General features: G+C 43.2%; 1 protein-coding gene across 4 annotated transcripts in view; it reads left to right on the forward strand.

The window, feature by feature from the left end:
- The first annotated feature begins 352 nt into the window (after nucleotides 1–352).
- The window catches only part of tmem131l (transmembrane 131 like), a 25,774-nt gene continuing 6,219 nt past the window's right edge, over nucleotides 353–19,907 (forward strand). The window contains exons 1-25 of one of the 4 annotated variants that reach the window (XM_058066119.1): nucleotides 353–596; nucleotides 1,177–1,250; nucleotides 4,122–4,165; nucleotides 10,796–10,867; nucleotides 11,150–11,273; nucleotides 11,349–11,465; nucleotides 12,898–13,002; nucleotides 14,262–14,339; nucleotides 14,566–14,725; nucleotides 14,807–14,865; nucleotides 14,941–15,046; nucleotides 15,117–15,219; nucleotides 15,312–15,456; nucleotides 16,014–16,184; nucleotides 16,268–16,337; nucleotides 16,410–16,533; nucleotides 17,021–17,090; nucleotides 17,162–17,271; nucleotides 17,358–17,427; nucleotides 17,503–17,636; nucleotides 18,460–18,602; nucleotides 18,671–18,857; nucleotides 18,971–19,156; nucleotides 19,235–19,381; nucleotides 19,448–19,907. The exon at nucleotides 19,448–19,907 is cut by the window's right edge and continues 90 nt beyond it. In XM_058066119.1, the coding sequence (XP_057922102.1) occupies nucleotides 473–596; nucleotides 1,177–1,250; nucleotides 4,122–4,165; nucleotides 10,796–10,867; nucleotides 11,150–11,273; nucleotides 11,349–11,465; nucleotides 12,898–13,002; nucleotides 14,262–14,339; nucleotides 14,566–14,725; nucleotides 14,807–14,865; nucleotides 14,941–15,046; nucleotides 15,117–15,219; nucleotides 15,312–15,456; nucleotides 16,014–16,184; nucleotides 16,268–16,337; nucleotides 16,410–16,533; nucleotides 17,021–17,090; nucleotides 17,162–17,271; nucleotides 17,358–17,427; nucleotides 17,503–17,636; nucleotides 18,460–18,602; nucleotides 18,671–18,857; nucleotides 18,971–19,156; nucleotides 19,235–19,381; nucleotides 19,448–19,907 (3,183 nt within the window). In that variant the 5' untranslated portion in view covers nucleotides 353–472. The remainder of the gene's footprint in view (nucleotides 597–1,176; nucleotides 1,251–4,121; nucleotides 4,166–10,795; nucleotides 10,868–11,149; nucleotides 11,274–11,348; nucleotides 11,466–12,897; nucleotides 13,003–14,261; nucleotides 14,340–14,565; nucleotides 14,726–14,806; nucleotides 14,866–14,940; nucleotides 15,047–15,116; nucleotides 15,220–15,311; nucleotides 15,457–16,013; nucleotides 16,185–16,267; nucleotides 16,338–16,409; nucleotides 16,534–17,020; nucleotides 17,091–17,161; nucleotides 17,272–17,357; nucleotides 17,428–17,502; nucleotides 17,637–18,459; nucleotides 18,603–18,670; nucleotides 18,858–18,970; nucleotides 19,157–19,234; nucleotides 19,382–19,447) is intronic. The other 3 variants (XM_058066129.1, XM_058066140.1, XM_058066148.1) reach the window with 3 other exon arrangements.

Raw genomic sequence — 19,907 nt, forward strand, 5'->3', positions numbered from 1 at the left:
ATTACAGTAAGCTTACTAGTGACACCTAGTGGACAGTGTCGAATATACAGTACATACATCACATCTTTGAATGTGTCTTGTGAATGCCTTACATTATGATTTCTATGGACAATTTGGAGTCGCCAATTAACCTAGCATGTGTTTGGAATGTGGGAGGAAACCCGAGTACCCGGGAAAACATGCAAACGCCACACAGAGATGGCCGAGGGTGGAATTGAACCATGTTGATCCGAAACAAGATCCGGACATAATGTTTGTTCGGTTATGCAAATTAGACGGTAGCGCCATCGGGACAGCCAATAGCTGCTGTTCTTACTGAGGAGTTGGCAACACCGGGAGGCAGAGGAGGCGGCTCCTCCTCCTCCTCCTGCTTCTCCTAGCGGCTGCTGTTACCGCTGTGGCCACTTGCCGAGAGAAAGAAGCACCGAGGCGGCGGCGGTGGCTGTGGCAAAACACAAGGCGAGGCAAGAGCATGGCGGGGCCGCAGGACTTCCAGCAAGGGAGCTACTGTCACAGGAAGACGTGGATCAACGTACTATTAGGAATACTGCAGTTATTACTACCCTGCGTCCAACATGGGGGAGCCCAGAGACAAGGTTTGTTCTTCTTATTAACAGTGCGCACTAATTGTCAACTTAGGTTTATTTATTTGACAGCACCCCCTCCCCCTCACCATGGTATGCTTTTAATGGCGTGGAAAATGTACACTAAACACACGCGGTTCTGTCTTCTTTAGGATTTATCTGCAATTAGCCTCTCACTGTTTGTTTTTTAGGGCATTTTCGTGAAAGTATGCTAACGTCGGCTAGCCATGCTAGTGCCGCTGTTGAGCACAAACACGACTTCCCTGTGGCTTTTCGGTCACCTTATACTCTCTTTAATCTCTCGATTGTGCGAAACAATCGATCTTAATGTGCTTTAGCGGCTAGAATGAGAGAGTTTTGGTAAACAAGTTTGCTAGTCGCCGAGCTAGCTCCTTCTTGCTAGCCGTGCTAGCACGGCTAGCAAGAAGGAGCAGCCTTTGTCAAACCATGCCAAGACATTTCTACGCTTCCTTGTTTATTCGCACTTTTATTATTACACGGGGACAACTTAATTATTTAATATCTGATATATATAAGCATGTACATAAAATAAAAAAACAATGTATCTTTACATGTGTGTTGTCATTCATAGCTCTGAGCCAAATGTCCACCAGCGTGGTCGAGGTCTGGCAGCCGGAGGATGCAGACACGTTAGTCCCACTTCAGGTAAAGAAATAATCGTTGCCTTTTATTTAAATGTATGTTTTTATAATATATACCGAGGCCTCCATGGAGGCACGCACATGTGTTTCATGCATCGATCCATTGTTCACTTGGGGGCATCCACTCCTTACCCCGCCACTCTTTGTTTCCGTTTGACTCCGTTGACAATTTAGCAAATGTTCACGTTACATGCAAATGATGCTGATGCAAAGCTATGACTGGAAGTGGCGAGACTGCTCCCACGCGGCTGCTCCACATCTTCCGTTGTACACACAAGCAGGGGCCCATTGTGGTGGGCCCATTGTGGTGGGCACATGGCCAGCAAGGCTGCATCAGACGGTGTGTGCATTTAATAATGTGCTTTATTGTCATTGTAGTTTTCAGTGGGTAAGACATTGCAGCCATAACGAATTTTAATGACATTATTGGCCAAAACATGACTTTGACGTGACATCTCGGTTGACTGTTGAAACATTGTGTATACAATGTATTTGCATGCTCTCCCTTTTATTTTGTGCGGCTGTACCTAATGTGTCCGCGCCAGCGTTTCTTGCATTTTGAGTGTAAGAATTGCAAAGTGATACTAAACACGCCAGTGTGGATGTGATTATGCAAGACAATGCAGCGAAGGGCGTTGACAGACAGCTGACTGTCATGTCACCTGAAAGGGCCTTACCTTCGATACTCGGAGTTACACGGAATTACACAGAGTTTCTAGGCTGAACACATGCATTCATGTTCAAGTTGCAGTTGTGTGACTTTGTAGTTTTTGTTCCATAAATTAGATAGTATTTAGGCGCCATGGTTTAAAAAGCACAAATTTGTCAAAGTCGGGCAACTTAACCGGCATGGATACAGTAGCACAGACGTTGGCGCCGAGGGGCAAGACGTGTGCCTTTGTAGGGTGGATGTTGCCAATCCTTCAATTATTGTTTTAAATCGGTGTCTTAATGAGCGTAAATGGGTCTTTATAGCCTGATATATTGTATATTTCACCACCGTCGCCCATAAACATATACAGTACATATTGCTGTCAAAAGACGTTGATATAAGATGTATAATGCGTTTAGAAGACATGACTTACTTTTCTGTGGCAATTGGTCCTAAACCTTCCGCGTTTGGAGAAGATGGCAAACGTACAGTTTCACTGGGATACTGTAAACATCCAGCAGCAACACATGGTTTTGGCATGGATACTATTCAGTACTAATACTGTAAACATCCAGCAGCAACACATGTTTTTGGCATGGATACTATTCAGTACTAATACTAATACTGTAAACATCCAGCAGCAACACATGGTTTTGGCATGGATACTATTTTGATGAAAAACATACAATCCACCTGGAGAAGCGTTTGTTTCCTCTGCTTTAGCCGAGAGTAGGGCTGGGTAATAAATTCATATTTTTCAAATATCCATTTCTTTTAAGCACGATATGGAAAAACAAGCATATGGTTCATATGGATATAGACTGGATTTGATGCGGAGGGCTCATGTTTCGAGATGGTGCCGCCCGAGCGCAGGCTAGTTAAGGCTGCTCCGTATCTTCTGCTGTGTTTTTAGTGTTTAATAGTACTTTATTTATTACAATTACAGTTGGTGAATCATGCCAAGGACCGTCATTTTATAAGAACTTGCGACACCCCAAAATTTGATGCTAGCGTCAAATCGCCGTAGTCTTTGTATCGACACGTATTGTCATCGTTATGCTTCATCGACTGTTGGGCCCCCTAAACCACCGACACTTTTTACTTTTTTACCTGTTAGTAGAATGCAGGTTTTTAACAGTTTTAACAGTTTTTGTTCTGTTTGTCCTTCCATATTGCTTCATGTACGATACAGGCGATTCCCAAAGCACAAAAGCGCTATCAATACGGTCTTCCTAAAAGCTGGAATCTAATCAGGAAGTATTGCATCCGTCCTGCATTATCTCAGGTCACAGTCGACCAAAGTGTTTGCGGTGTTGTGTTGAAATTGACGGCCACTTTGCACACCTCGCTTGCTCAAACCTCGCGTGGAGGCACGGGCTGGTTTAAAGTCTTATACTGCCGTTTTAAAACCAGTGTAATTTTATATTGCGGCATACCGTTTCTACGATATGAAAGTGAGCAGAGGTCCAGCTCGGCCACTAAACGGATCTGGAACCAAATAACTTGACTGGTATCGCTCAATATTTCAAATATCTTCACTCGCTAAATGTACTGCAAATGCTCATACGCTCGTACGCTCATATGCTCATATGCTCGTACGTGACAAAAATAAAAAATAAATAGATATAAATGTTTAGTGATTTTTTTTTATTTTAGCGATATTAGATAGAAAATAAAAATAAAAAAACTCTATTAGGAAAGCAGGAAGTGAACAAATGTAAGAGTTAGTGATTGTAAAAGTACCAGATGGAGGGGTAGGATTTAATAAGCTTTGCTTCTTCCTACTCCTTTTGGACATGTGGAACTGGGAACTGATTATGGGATGCACTCAATTGGAATCTGATGCATGTTCAAATGAAATTAAACCATTACCATATTTCAGGCTGTGGCATCGGAATGGTTCAGTGGGTCAGTGTTTCCTCACCTTCTTTATAGAACTGCTGGCACTCGCAACTTTCTTTGGCCCCGTGGTGGCTTATTTAGCAGTCACACTCAATAAATGCACGGACGCTGAGTCGGCATCATGCAATGCACTATGTTTGGCCACTTGTCCACAGAACAGAACTGCACAGGGCAAGCGGACTAGTTCGTTCTGTGCAATATCGTACGTAAGATGACACGGTGGATGAAAGCCAAGTTAAGGTTTCCAACTAAAACTGTTTGACTGTGTAACCATTTGGTTGTCATGTTTGCAGCGTGTGTTGACATTTCTCTTCTTTGCAGTTGGACAAGGGCCCCAGAAAAGACGGTCTTCCACTGGAAGAAAGGTACGTTTTGTTTTTGTTTACCTTTTGTTTACCTTTGCCGGGTTTCAGTGTCCAGCACAGACACTGTCGCCCATTTGTGATTGTCACACATTCGCAGATGTTTGCAAAGCGCCAGTCCCTGATAGCTCAAACCTCCCCGCCACCTGACTTCCATTGAAAAGTTTGCAGCGAGTCATGTGACCGAGGGCAGGAGCCCAGACAGCACCTCTCCCGTGCATCCTTTCCACGGCAAACATCTCTGTGGTAACAATGCAGCCTACCTGCTCACCTCCCTCCCAAGAATGCCACGCTGCAGAAAAACAGGCTGTCATTTGAACCCTCTTAAGGCGCTGCCGTCGACGGATGTATTGAATGTGCCGCCGGGAAAAGGGCTGACACGTGAAATAAACCACCGACGTGTGGTTTGGTGTAATTGGCCTTTGTGAAGAGGCCTTTTAGACGTCTTCCCCTGTATTCGTGCTATGTTGTTTATATTGGTGGCTGGCTTGGCGAGGAGGGAGGGGGAGGGGGGTGTAGTGATGAGAGTCCGGGGCCGTGGGTAAGAGAGAGGCACAGAACCGAATTCCAGACTAATTTTAGAACTCTTTGAAAGAAAACTGAGGCGAGGTCCGTCTTTCCCAGCTGCTTTTTGTTTGGAAAACTCTCCTGCAAGGAAAACACACTTTCATGAATACATCAACATTTTGTGGCGGCATTAAGGATCACAATGTATCCCACGGGGCATAGTTGGGATTTTCTCATACATTTGGCAGCACCGGCCAGTCAAAACAGAGTCTACTGTTAAATGTGGAATCCGGCTGACTCGGTGTGAATGAAATGATGTCATGGTGAGGAGAAGGAACATTTGCGTAGGGAAGTATTTCCCTCGTGGTTCCACCGTGTTGTGTTTTACCGCTTATTGATGCAAACGGACTTACTTGCCCGCTGGCGACGTGCGAGTTCTGACTGAAATAAGGACAACGGCAAGTTTGCTCTTGTTCACAGTTTGTCTTAACCGTCAACAAATACTCTCAAAACACACACAACAAACTTCCCACCTTCAAAATAAGAGCAGGTTTGTTGAGGCTTTTGTGCGTGAAGAGCCTGGCATCCCATTTAAAACAAAAAAAAAGCCAGCCAAGGTACATAATTTTCTGAAATAATGGTCAAAATTGTCTAGTGATTAAAATTAATTAAATTGTATTTACTCTCACAAGTACACACTCTATGCTAGTACAATATGCGTAAAGAGACGCAATGGAAGACCAGAAAACGATTTATTTTGAAAACAGAACACACGTCCCTCCCTACCTGGGATACTTGTGAGCCATGGAGTGGACTTGGACTTCCTTCAAACGTCGCTCAGCATTGTGGCAGCTCTTGTATTTTTATCTCAGGGGAGGTGAGAAGCCAAGGAGGCTTTGCACAGGCTTGTCGACCTTGCAGACCCCCAGAGTTCCGGGTAGCGTAAGGGCTCTCGCGCCCGGGTTATCAGCCACTTGGCGGGGCCTGCCGTCTGTCTCGGAGCCAAACCAGTACCAGACACTGAAGTACGCCATTTCCAGTTTGAAGTTTGTCGCTCTCCTGCAACCATGCTGGGTGACGAGAGGGCTCACTCTGTGCATCTGTCTCAACACCTGAGCATGTTTGTTCTATAGCAGAGTGAACCCTCCTGTCATTCAACCAGTCTCTTTGCTCCAAGCTGGTGCACTACTTGCAAGCTGTGTTTGTCGGCCGTGTGCTACACTATGTAATACTTTCCTGATGCCTGTTGTATATAAAAAAACATCTAATGACAATTATGTCAATACAAAACAGTGGTGCTATATATATCACTATATTGACACTTACTATGGTACCCATTATGTCATTGGATGCTCATATCACCTCCTACTTAATTGTTTAAAAAAAAAAAAACCTTAAACTGTATTATGGAAAGCAGGAAGTGAACAAATGTAACAGTTACTGATTGTAAACGTACCAGATGGAGGGGTAGGATTTAATAAGCTTTGCTTCTTCCTACTCCTTTTGGACATGTGGAACTGGGAACTGATTATGTGATGCATTCAATTGTAATCTGATGCATGTTCAAATGAAATAAAACCATTACCATTACCGTAGGTTTCAGCTGCTGTGATCCCCCAAGTGTAACACTTTATTGTGCATCAAACACAATTTGTCTCATCCAAAACATGTACTTTCGTTGGTGTTTTCAGTCACCGTTTTGACATGGTTGGTCCGGGAGAGTGCGGTGTCGTGTTTGTGATGAGATTCTTCAATTGGGTACACGCGTGTTGCAAAACATGTTTTCCTTGGTCGTTGAGCTCCATAGTTTGGGCCATGAATGAAACTTTCCAGGTTATCGTTTGACAGCCTGACGCGGATTGCTTGATTCAAAACAAATATTTGGTCGGAGCATGACCGTGCCTTGCCGCGACGGCGGCGGCAGAGAAGCTGCTAACGGCCTGGCACGTGGTGTCAGTTAGCGCTGTGCAAGTTGTTGTCTCACACGTGTGGAGGACCAGCTGACCCCCCCAAGTTGCTCTCTGATCCTAACCCCCTCTACAGGAGTGCGGTCGAGGTTGCCGCAAACATTGCCGTTATTTGAGTTAGATCCAGAGGGGATCAAATAGCGCCAAACATAACGTGTTATTTTTGTGCCGGGGCGATGGACAGAACCCTTGGACTGCAGCACGGCGGTATGCTTGCTCATGGGCTGAAAGGAGGGTAAATATTACTCCAACTCCCCTAGTAGAGGCACCCAGGGAAAAAATGACATTACATTTTAGGGAACTTTTTCTTCACACACAAGTAACAGCATCTTAAAATAGTTTACTATTCAATCTAGAGGAGTCGGATTCGGCTATCAATGTTGTGATCAATTCATAGTGTACCATTCTGACTACATGGACGGCTGCTACCGAGCATACATTTTTACACAGAAAGTCTGTTTTTGTTATATGTAAATATTCTCTCTTGATGCAGATTCGGCCTCATTTGTGTTAATGAAGAATTGAAAATGACGTGTGTTAGAACACATTTGCTTTTGCAAGATGGCGCCGACCACTCTAAAGTATGTCCAACTTTCCTTTCAATATCCAGTGGTGCCTTGGTTAACATCATTAATCTGTTCCAGAATGTCTAACTCAAACCAAAACGGGCTCCAACCGAAGCAAATATTAACACCCAAAAAACACCCAAAAATATTAACACACAGTGCATTTTAATAGAGAATAATTATTGCTTTACATGCAGAAAATGATGCAACGATAATTATGACTGGACAGAAAATGTAACATCACTTTTACCAAGTTTTGTTAAAGAGGAAAAAACCACCACACAAAACCACCAATTAACAAAATACCATAAAATAAACACATTCACATCATATTCACGTTCTTAACAAGCTGGCGAATGCAATGGAAAATGTTTGCAAAAAGTTTGGTTGTTAACCAAAAAACATTCAATCTGGGGTGGACATTAACCGAGGTAACACTGCTAATTAACACAACTAGTCTTTATCTCAGAAAACATATTATTATTATTAATATTTGATGGCAGTTATATTAGCCTTGAAGGTCATACAAGTTGTAAAAGCGCAGACGACAGCATTATGTAATAATAATATTTGGTACAGGAGTCTTTTTTCCAGTTGTTGGGAGTTGCTTTTTGAGACATTTCCCAACAGTGGAGTGGAGAATGAGTCACATGGCTCCACCCTCTCCGCCCTCTTGACGGAGACCGTGAGTGAGTGAGAGCAATGGATGTGAGGCGGCGCCGGGTGTGCTAGGCCGCCATATGTGAATGGATGGTGGACGGTCCGGCTCGGGTATCTGCTTTAACTGTTGTCCGAGCTTTCCTTTCAATATGCAGTGGTGCCTTGGTTAACATCATTAATCTGTTCCAGAATGTCTAACTCAAACCAAAACATGCTCCAACCAAAGCAAATTTTCTATAGAAAACAATGTAAATCTACTTCATATGTTCCAGACACCCAAAAATATTAACACAAAGTGCATTTTAATAGAGAATAATTATAGCTTTACATGCAGAAAATGATGCAACGATAATTATGACTGGACAGAAAATGTAACATTACTTTTGCCGAGTTTTCTTTTATATTTAAATAAACACATTCACATTCTTAACAAGCTGGCAAATGCAAGGCAAAATTTTAGCAAAAAGTTTGTTTGTTAACCAAAAAAACGCTCAACTTTGAGCGGACATTAACCGAGGTAACACTGCTAATTAACACAACTAGTCTTTATCTCAGAAAACATAACTTATTAATATTCAATGGCAGTTATGTTAGCCTTAAAGGTCATACAGGATATCATTATTGGCATTCGCCAATAATACTTACGCATGTTTTAGGTACAGAAATAGACCCCATAATTGAGACTGTGTCTTATCTGGTGCGGGAAATACTGTACTTTCATCGGGACAATTTGCTTTGGTTAGAGTCCATTTTGGTTTCAGTCGGACCTTCTGGAAGGACATAATGTTGTTAACTAAGGCACCACTGTATACACTTATTAAAATGTACCCAACAAGTCTGTCATATACAAAATATTTGACTTTCATTGTGACAAACATGTCATATAGGAAATTTTGACATTTTTACAGTCTGTCCTGAAAAACAGCAGCTTTTATGCAGCTAACTTTTCCAAACCGCAGAGCGCTCCTGTCGTATGGATGATCTTTGACTGGTGTTTGCAGATGGTCCTAGCAGAGTGTCTTCAGACGTCGTCTTGGACTTCTTGAGCTACTTTAGAGAGAATACGGAGGTGCATAGACATGGAGACACGGGCAGCCCCTCCCCGTGTGCATTTCTAACCATGTTTGGACTGCTCAGTCTCAGTTTAAGGAAGTGCCAGTAAGGAAACCGTGCAGCTGCACGAATACAGCATGCCATGAGTTAGCAGGAAGTGCTGACTAAATGCTTTAGTACTACTAAACGCTCTGCACTCGGCCTTTCATTCATTGAGGTATTTACCTCCACCAGTGGAAGAGGTTTGCTTGTCCTTTGTATGCTAGGTCGCGGCATGGCTTAAAAACTCCCCCACTCATATTCAGGCAGGTGTGGCAAAACAAAAGAAGAACCTTACCTGTCAACATATCTTGCGTTGCAGAGGCACTGAGAAAGCATGTGAGTTTGCTAATTATTATTGCGATCATAAATCTCTTGTGCAGACTACCTCGTCAAATCCCTGTGGAGGAACACTCTCCGGGCCACGTGTTGGCTGTAAAGCACTTTTATCATATGCTTCATTTCCTGCGGTCGTTTTCTCGGCCGAGCGGCAATGCACTGGCACCTCTTGTCCATGGGTCATGAGGGAAAATGTGTTTAAATGTCTTTAGAGAAGTGATTTGACAGTTGGTGTTCTTTTTAGCATTACCTTTACTGTGACAATGGTGGACTGCTGCTCCACGGTTGATTTAAGTCAGCCCCATTGATGCGCAAATGATGTGTCGCATCCCAAATGTCATTAGCACTGGATATCGCGCACCCTCTCACAAATTAGATCCCGGTGACGCTTCAAAGTGTGGCCACTGGCTTCCCGGGATTACATGTCATTTATTTTTGGCTTACCCTGCCGTGTGTGTGTGTGTGAGTGTGAGTGGGTGGAGGTAGTCCCCTGGCTTTTAGGTGCACTTATAGTAGAACAGGCTGCAGCTTATGTAGCCAAGAAGACACTGCTTTTAGTGGAACATCTACTTATATACTGTACATGCTATGTTTAAACAGGATAGGGGTGTAAATCTTTGTGATAGACTATTTATTTCGATACATGGGTTAAGACAGGATAAAAGATAAAAAAATTATTGTCATGGTTTTATTTCATTTGAACATGCATCAGATTACAATTGAGTGTGTCATATAATCAGTTCCCAGTTCCACATGTCCGAAAGGAGTCGGAAGAAGCAAAGCCTTAAAATCCTACCCCTCCATCTGGTACTTTTACAATCAGTAACTGGTACATTTGTTCACTTCCTGCCTTTTTAATATAATTTAAGTTTATTTTTATTTTTGTAATATTTTATTTATTTATTTTTAGATTTTATTTTTTGTATTTTTATTTATTTTTTGTCACATACCGAAGTCCCAGGTGATATGACTATGTATTTTAAAAACAGAACAATTTGATGTGAAACTAAATCAATTTTATGTACAGTAGATGGATAGATGGATTTACATTTTTAAAATATGGGCCATCATTTTATTAGAAAAATTAGCTTTTATGTGGGAATGCATAAAGGTGAGGTTATTATTGGGTGCCAGTGTGCATATTTCTGGTGAACCTCAGGCTCCCGCTGGTGGATGGCGGCTCTGTATTCATTTTGTGCTTTTAATTTGATGTTGTTCCTGCCTTAGTTTTACACAATCCATAACAAGATAAACTAGATGGCTTTCATGTACGTATGATTTGCTGATGTGTTGAAAATCGTTCCCAGTGGCTAGCTAGTGCCCTGTTCATGCTGCTCTAGGGTGCGTGTGTGACAATCCAGTGGCTGGCAGCACAGGTTGTCTATTCTTTGAGATGGTCATGTAAAAAGTTTAGGAACCACCCATCTTAGGATTTATGGCTGATTCTCACAGATCCTGGTGTCTGCCATCGATGTAACGCATCATGTTCTTCTCTCCAACAGCTCCCCTCTGTATGATCTGGAGAATGGGAGGCCGTTGCGTTTTCAGCCTGCAGCGTTAGAATTCGGAAATCAGTAAGTCAAATACGTTTTCTGCTCTTTAAAAGAGACGATGCACGTGATGTCAATGAAATACCAGAAATGCCACAGTACCTAAATCGCAGAGAGTTGGGCCTAATTAGACATCCTGGTGTTTGTTTGTTTTTGGTTGACCATGCATGAACTCTTTGAAGAACAATCTTCTTTAAAGTCAAAGTAAATACCGTAAAATCAATATGAATCTTGTCATAACCTGTTGATCTGTACTCAAGTGAAGCTCTGCCTTCTTCATGACCTTGGATCCACCTTTCTTTGCAGGCCGCTGGGGCTGCCGAGAGCTGAAAGCATATATATACATAACCCCAGCCCGGAAGTCCCTGTGACGCTGCTGTCCATGTTTACATCCAGCAGGCACTTTCACATACCCTCCTTTCACAGACGAGTACGTGTAGCCAAGTGTTGCCAAAATGCTCTATGGATCCTCTGCCTTGGAATGACACTTTGTTTTCATCCCCAGGTGATCCCACCGAGAGGGAAAACATCTTTTAAACTAATTTTCCTCCCATCCGAGGAGGGCAATGTAGAAAACACCTTATTTATAAACACGTCGGCCCATGGGCTGCTTTCATATCAGGTCAGTACCTTTTTAAAAATATATATTTGCAGCACATGTGAAAGCACGTTTATCCCAGGTTAGCATACACTATGTTTGTACAAAGTAGCCCCCCCATACAAAACCACCAATTAACAAAATACTGTAAAATAAACACATTCACATTCTTAACAAGCTGGCAAATGCAAGGCAAAATTTTAGCAAAAAGTTTGGTTGTTAACCAAAAAAACGCTCAACCTGGAGCGGAAATTATCTCGGAAAACATAACTTATTTACACTTTACACTGTAAATTTACAATTTACACTTAGTGTTAATATTCAGCATTATATGTTGGTAGTGTATTGTCTGTTTTTATCCTCCTACTGTGTTGCTGTGTGTGTAGTTCTTCATTGTGTGTGGTGTGGTGACACTCGCAGGTAATGGGGTATGCCTCGCACAAATTGTTCCCGGTCCGCACTTTGGACACCCTTGCTTGACACTCATCATTTATACATTGTTTTCCTTATTTACATCTCTATAAAATGTGTTTTTGGTTGCTATTTTTGTGTGTCTAGAACGGATTCATTGCATTTGCATGATTTCCAATGTGAGATAACATTGTGTTCTCAAAGTACTCGAGCGTATCGCTGTGAAAACAAGCGATTCCTCTAATAAAGCCACATGCTTGTGTACAGTCGTAAACGGAGTAGATGAGCGTATTTCCATGCATAACAAACAAACACTCTGGTTCTTCTCAGGGCTTTCATTTAGTCCCGTTGATCCGCTCCAACAGGTTTCCTGTTTGAAGTTTCATGCGGCCGACATTTTCTATTAATATTTCCCGATGGCTGTCGCTCATAGTGCAACTTGACGTCTGAGCCTAAATGCTGGGTGATTGATGGAAAAAAGGTAACGAAGAGGGTTGTCGAGCCTTAAAAAACGAAAGCACAAGTTCATTAGTTGGGTGCACTCACTGAGTCGTGCAGACGCCTCCCAGCGCTTCAGAGACGTGTAAACATTCCAGCCATCCATGTTTGCATTCGCCAATGAGCCCAGCAGCAAAAGCGGTCTTCTGCACATGTGCAGTCGTAATCTGAAATAAATGGTGTGACATTTTCAATGTGGGTGGATGAGGGCGAGCCTTTCCAATATTGAAGTTCGTTAAGAAATGACTTCTGTTTTGTAGTTGCCATGGAAATTATTAGGGCTGTCAAATGATTAAAAATGTCAATTAATTAATCATGATTTGCTGTATTTTATTAACCGAAAATTATAACCGAGAATGATATACAGTGGTGTGAGAACATTTCAGATTCCCAGACAAATACAAACATCAGCCAATGACAACACAACAGAACACAAAATGCAGTTTTTGAATGACCCTTTTATCATTAAGAGTGTCTTTTGACTTTGGATGTTATGGTTGTTATGTTAAATTGAAAGTGATTGTGTTTTTGTTTTGTTTTTTTCCAGGTCTTTGGTGTGGGAGTTCACCAGGGCTCAATAAAGTCTGTCCAAAGAAAGGATAGCCTGCTAATATTCCCTCACATCCAGAGCATTAAGTTGACCCAAACTCAGGTACGCCTCTACCAATATGATTCCCTGGCCCACAGATCATGTTTTGCACACGGCACAGCGAAGCTTTGTGCAGTGACGCAACACCAAAAATGCACCAAATTATTGTCAAGTCAGCAGCTGGGCTGACTCATCGCAGCGGCAAAGTCCACATGGTGTCGACTTGCGCCGCACAGGCGCTCACTTTCAGTAGATAACCCGTGCAGTCGTACGCATGTGTCTATACTTAGCCACGGCAACGAAGTCAAGCCCGCAACGCCCCCGTGACTGAGTCAAGGCGGTGAAAGTGTGTGAGAAGTTTTCCGACCGTGCAACAGGAAGTGTGCTGTCAGTCGCAACCGAGTGTCGACGCTTCTGTCTGCACAAATAACCCCCAGGAAAGGATATTTGTCTAATAGCCTAAGTAAGCAATGGAGAAAATTAACACTTGCTCTACAATCCACTATAACATTCATTTAGTTTTTTATTCATTAAAAATATGCAATATTAAGGCTCTAAATGCAAAATATTATGTTCTATGTGAAGTATTTCTATAATGCCTCATTAACTCACTAGCAAGATCTCAGCGTATAGGCTGGTCATATATGTCATCTCGTTTCATATTATCTGCATACTGTATTTGTACATAACTCTGGGTAAAACTGTTGATTTTGTTAATACTTGGGTTGTTTATATTGTTTATTTTTCTATATTGTGTATTTTGTACTGCTTAACTGATTCTGTACTCTTGCTGCTGTGCAATGCAAATTTCCCCTCTGAGGGACGAATAAACGCATATCTTATATATATATTATTCATTAAAAAAATCATAAAAAATAAATTATATACAGTAATCCAAGGGTTACATTTCAGTTACCAATGTGACCCATTAACTACAATAAAGGATCAATTACTGTAGATACATTTCAAAAATATGTTACCAACCAATTATGTTTGTGTGACAATCAGAGATGAAATAAACAGTGCCCCTGCTGGTTGCAGCCAAGTACTGCACTCACGTGTGAACGAAGGCTCTGTTTCCCAGAGTGCTTTACGAGAGAGTTTTTGTTAAAAAAAGGCTGGAAAAGAAATGGTTAGAACTCACTTAGTGTTTGGTTAATATTCAGCATTATACGTAGTGTATTGTCTGTTTTTATCCTCCTATTGTGTTGCTATGTGTGGTGTAGTGACACTCGTAACTAATGGGGTATGCCTCACACAAATTTTGTCCTAACTGGCCTGAAGACTGTAACGAATGGCCAATCATGTGTTTGATCCCACAGGAAGATGTGTCCAACATCACCATACTGGGTCTACTCCTGGAGTGCAGCCTTCCCAAGAGTTTTTTCATCAATTCTCAGGTATTTTTGGTTGTTTTCAGTACATTGGATGTGTAAATATTATGTTATGCTCTTGTTTTTCTTGCTGCTATGGAAGAAAAGAGCGAATTGGGATTCTCTTATGCGAGTATTACGCTTGATACAGATGCCATCTTAACGTCTCTTCACTGAATCAGAGTCGCTGTGTTTGGCTCACTCCCGGCATCGTCGTCTGCTTAATTGATAACTTGCACCTCACCTCCTCCAGGGGTCTTGCCTCCAGAGCGAGGGGCGCCTCAGTCTTCAGATTAATCTGTCGGCGCGTGGCGACCAGCCCGCCGACCTGGACAAGCTCAAGCCTTACGTCATTGAGCACATCTTGCTGCTTCTGGTGGTCCCCGCTGGCGGACAGACTGCAGGAGGTGGTGGTCTGTCATGGCAAACACGTTTATCACGGTGTACCACACAGTGTTATATTGTTTTTTTTTGTGTGTTCTTTGGCACTGCAGGGGAACCAAAACTAGGAATTTATATGCAAAATTCCGGAAGTAAAAGACTCTACGTTAAGGTGAGTTCTTATCTGTGTTATAAATAGAAGTATGGATGACAGTGGGTGTTTTTTTATTTATTTTTTTAATCCCAGGACATGCAGCTTTTATCCAAAGTGGATGCCAACCTGCAGTTTAACAGAGTTCTTCTGAGATCGGAAGCAAAGAACTTCACGGAAGTGGCCACCCTGACCTGCAGGGGTACATTCCCTCTACCGCCACCGCATATCGTGTTGTCCAATGTGGCGTATTCATCAATGTTTCGTTTCAGGTTCCATGCCAGGCCACGGAAGCAAATGCGTTAGTCATATCAGTTTAAAGGTCTTAGGGAACCAGACCACCCACAACTTTGCCGGGTTACATATCACGCACAGGTGATTTAAACTTCCACACGACAAAGTAGAGAGTGATATTGGCTTGATTAAATCTGCTATTCGGCTTGTTCGAACACCCCCCCCCCCTGCAGGTGGAGCACGGAGGACCTTCCCAGCCTTTTCCAAGTGAAACAAAAAACGACACAGCAGGTGGAGCTGTGGCTGACAAACCCCTTTGCTTTGCCGCTCACGGTGACCGCTGCACGCCTTTCGCAGAAACTGCATGGAGTTATGAAGGTATGCACGGAGGCCGCCACGTATGCACGCCAAAACCTCACCTTGGTTCCAACTTAACATCTATGCACACTGTACACTTATATATATAAATGTAAATATTGTCCACACAGACATCTCTGTGTGAACCCCTGTGACTCCAGTGAGGAAAAGCGGCATAGAAAATGAATGAAAAAATGTTAATTATGAGAAAAAACAACTTGCTTTTATCCCTGTGGTTTACTTTCACATTGGAAGGGGCGTTGCAAGGGAGGGAGAGACGAGGAAGTGTCTCTACACTGCTTAGTTATCACTGTCCATTTCATAGGCGATCTTTCCACATGTTCAAAGATACCATACCGTCTTCGACACGGTTGCGGCATTTGCAGAGCTCGGACATTTGCACGTAAGCTACGTTGGCTAAGTGACATCGTCCTTCCTCAACGGAGCGCCGCGTCGCTGCATATTTCTGTGCCACACTCACTTAACTACTTTTACTTTTACTTTCTGTTCACCATCACAACCAGGGGAACGTCATAACAATAAGTTATTTGACATCTCTGCTGCCCTCTGCCTGCCAGGTGGTGAACTTCCACGGCCCGCTGACGGTTCCCCGGGGCTGCTGGCACATCCTGTCCCTCCGGCTCTTCCGTCGGGTACTGCCCGCCAGCCACTCCTTCACGCTGAGTTTGCACACCAAGCTGGGCGCTGCCATGCACATTCCCATGTACTTCCACGCCACTCCTGTCGAGGTATAAAAAAAACAAACAAACAAAAAAACAAGTACGGTTGATTCTCGGTGCCACCAATTACTGCTAACTATTTATTGTCTCAGCAGGGAGATTTGGTGTTTGAATCCGAAGGAGAGTGTCAGCGTCCCTGTTCGCTCAAGTTGTCCGAAACAGGTGAGACATAAAAATTACCCGAGTTGAGTTTTTTTAAAACGTAATGATCATTTTTGATATTATTACATCAAGGTCGCTCAGAGTGGCAGCGCACGCTCCTGCCAGACTTCTCTCGCTCGTCCTGGACGGTGGACAGCAAGCTGGCGACCGAGCTCTGCTCTCGGTGGCGGAACCACAAAGACAAACTACCTTGCAGGTCAGTCACCCCAAAAACGGGTACCCGAAGGTTCCGGAAGAAGACACATGGTGTTTAACCCTCCTCTTGTGTTAGGGTCGGCCCCGACCCGTTTTACATTTTAATTCATAAAAAGAATCACATAACATTTGTTTATTGCATCAAGGCTTTTTGACTTTGTCAGGAAATTTCATCTATTTCAACAAAATAAAACCAAATAAATCATGTTTACTACATTTTAAAATGGTCTGGTTGAAATTATGACCACTGTATTGTTAGTGTCGGTTTGGACCCGGTTATAATAATATGACTATAAAGCAATATTTTGAGCCACAACTGAAATCAACCAAAATCGACAAAAGTGAGACCTGCACTTGTGTCAAGCTGAAAATGTTCCATTTTAGCTAGGAACTGGAGGGCTATTTGATTTCATTCCATATTATGGAAAAATATCTGCTTTACTCTTGTCCGGTAATTAAGACTAATTAACACCAATTTCACTTCCCAGGTGGCCCAGACTGTCCGTGGAAACGTCCTCCCCCCTGGATTTCGGTGCTACGCCGATCAACGAAAGCAAGGTGAGCGACATTGTTGACGGCGTCGTTTATGCCGCGTCCTGTTGCTGAACACGATGCCGGCGGGCTTTCAGGTGAAAACGTTTCTGCTGAAGAACCCCTCCTCCTCTGTGGTTTCCGTGGAGATCCAGATTCTCTCCCTGTATCCTGACCCCCTAGGGGCTCTGGACCTTCTCACCAAATGGTATCATCATCCAGAGACATGGAGAATGTTTCTAATGATTATTTTAGAGGTGTAGTATTTTATTCTTTAATTTTGACCATCGGCAGGTTTAATATCAGCCCCCTCGCGGTCAATATCAGCACGGCAGAGGTCTCCCTGTTGTCCGCGCCCCCCAGCGTGAGTAAAAAGTGTTTCCCCTTTGTGACATCATCAGTGCCTTCCCTGAGAACCATGTGAATGTTTGGTGCACAGGCGAGCGAGAACGTGGAAGCCCTGAAGGGGGAGGGGGTCCTGCGTCTGCTGCTACAGCCGTGGGAGTCCCGAGAGGTGGCCGTGGTTTTTACTCCCTCTGAACACAAACCCACCACCACCATCCTCATCGTAAGGTATGCAATAGTAGCACACGCTTCCTAAATTGAAGGAATTTCTTTATTGGAAACTCGTATGTCACATGAACAAATTAGCCTTCTTTCACCACGTGATCATTTCTTAACCAGCTATTGCGCTACACAGCAGCAACAGAACCAATGTTGTAAAAGCACTAAGGGGCAAACTGTTTAGCCAGCATTAACGGTGCATCATTTTAAAGCACATTCAGCGCTAGATGAAGCATTTGGATGCTGACCTCACATGCAGCTAGCACTCCGCTGACAGGAGTTTGTTAGATTTCAGTTTTCTACTTTAGTTCAAGGAGGTAACCCAAAAATTGGAAGCATTATTTAATACAATTTTTAAAATGTTTTTTAATTTATTTTATAATTATTATTTATTTAGTTTTGTCAAATAACCACAATATGGGGCTCAAACGTAGCATTTTTAATGTAATTTTTAACAATTTGTATTATCATTTTTTTATTTTCCCATTTGTATTTTTGTTAACCAAAATATGGGGTGCAAACTAAGCATTTTTTGAAAGCATTTTATTTATTTTTATTTTTAATAAAAAAAAATTAAAATATTATTTTTTTATTTTCAAAAGTATGTTGTTCTGAATACATACATTTCTTAATATTTTTTATTAATTGTATTTTTAAATTAACCAAATATGGGAAAGCATTTTAAAATTCATTTAAAAATATAGTTTTATTATTTACTTTTGTATTTAATTTGTTTTACAATTTATAATATTTTTTATTATATACACATATATTTTTTATAATTATTATTATTTTCTACTTTATTAAATACATATATTTTTTATTTTTCCAGAAACAACCTGACTGTGTTTGACATGGTGACGGTGAAGGGCCACGGGGCCAAGGAGCTGCTCAGAGTCGGGGGCAAACTACCCGGGCCGGGGGCCTCCCTGCGCTTCAACGTGCCCCAGTCCACTCTGATGGAGTGTCGTGACGGTGAGGCTGGAGTTTGCAATAAAATCGTCTCCATGAGCGACTAACCGAGTCCATCGTCCCTCCGTCAGGCGTGCGCCACAACAAGCCGCTCTTCGCCATCCGCAAGACGTTCAAGGTGGAGAACGCCGGAGAGCTGCCGCTGACCGTGGCGTCCATGAATATCAACGGTTACAAGTGTCAGGGCTTTGGCTTCGAGGTGCTGCAGTGTCACTCCTTCAGCTTGGAGCACACCACCTCCTCCGAGATCACCATCGCGTAAGTTGTCGGTCGAAAGCCGCAAGTGGCCCATGAGCCACACTTTCCACCCCCTGCGATAGATATATATATATATAATGTTTAATAATATAATGTTTTATAATGCTCTTTAGATTTACTCCTGACTTCACCTCATCCTGGGTCATCCGGGACCTGGTCCTGGTGACGTCGCGCGGCACCTCCTTCCCGTTCACCCTCAACGTGACGCTGCCCCACCACATGCTGCCCCTGTGCGCTCAGGTGGTCCCCGGCCCCAGCTGGGAGGAGTCCTTCTGGGTGGTCACCCTCATCTTCACCTGGTTGGTAACACTTAGCCTAGCAACGATGTGTTAAACGATGGAAGGTTTTTTTTAACGCTTATTTGTATTTCTGCACAGTGTGTCCCTGTTTGGTGTGTGTCTGATGGCCTTCCATCAAGCCCAGTACATCCTCACTGAGTTCTCCATGCCTGCAGTAAGACATAACCACACCTCCAACCTGTCCCGGGACAAGGGCCCCGTCAACATCACCCCCAATGGCATCAAGTATGCAGAACACGCAAAAAGCATTTGAAAAAAAGTTGAAGTTACTCACATTTGCTCTTTTTGCAGCAAAACCAAAGGTAGCTGTAAGAGCTACGTGGACACCTGCCACACCTCCGACAAAGGAAAGGGGCGTGGCTCCCCGGCTCTGTCAAACAGCCCCGCCCAGCGTCCCCCGTCCTCCAAGAAGGGCTCCTCCGGCAGTGCCCCCCAGCCCCAAAAGAAGCACAAGGTTTCGCTCTATTACAGCAACTACAAGCTCAGCCCGGCCTCGGCGCCGCACGGTGCCACGGCCGTGGACGACGACCACGAGGACCTGATACCGGGGCCGCCGCTCACCCCGGATCCCGACATCTGCAACAACAACAACAACAAACCAGCCTTCACGGACGGCGAGATGACTGATAAAGATGCAGACTTCAAATCAGCCGTGGAGGATAAAGTGCCAGCAGTGGTTATGTTTCCTGTGGAAATGCCTGCTGGTTTGCCACAAAATGGCAGGCTCAGTCCGGGACCTCCACCGGGCCTG

Source organism: Doryrhamphus excisus, chromosome 1 (genome assembly GCF_030265055.1).
Source record: "Doryrhamphus excisus isolate RoL2022-K1 chromosome 1, RoL_Dexc_1.0, whole genome shotgun sequence".
Taxonomy (NCBI): Eukaryota; Metazoa; Chordata; class Actinopteri; order Syngnathiformes; family Syngnathidae; genus Doryrhamphus; species Doryrhamphus excisus.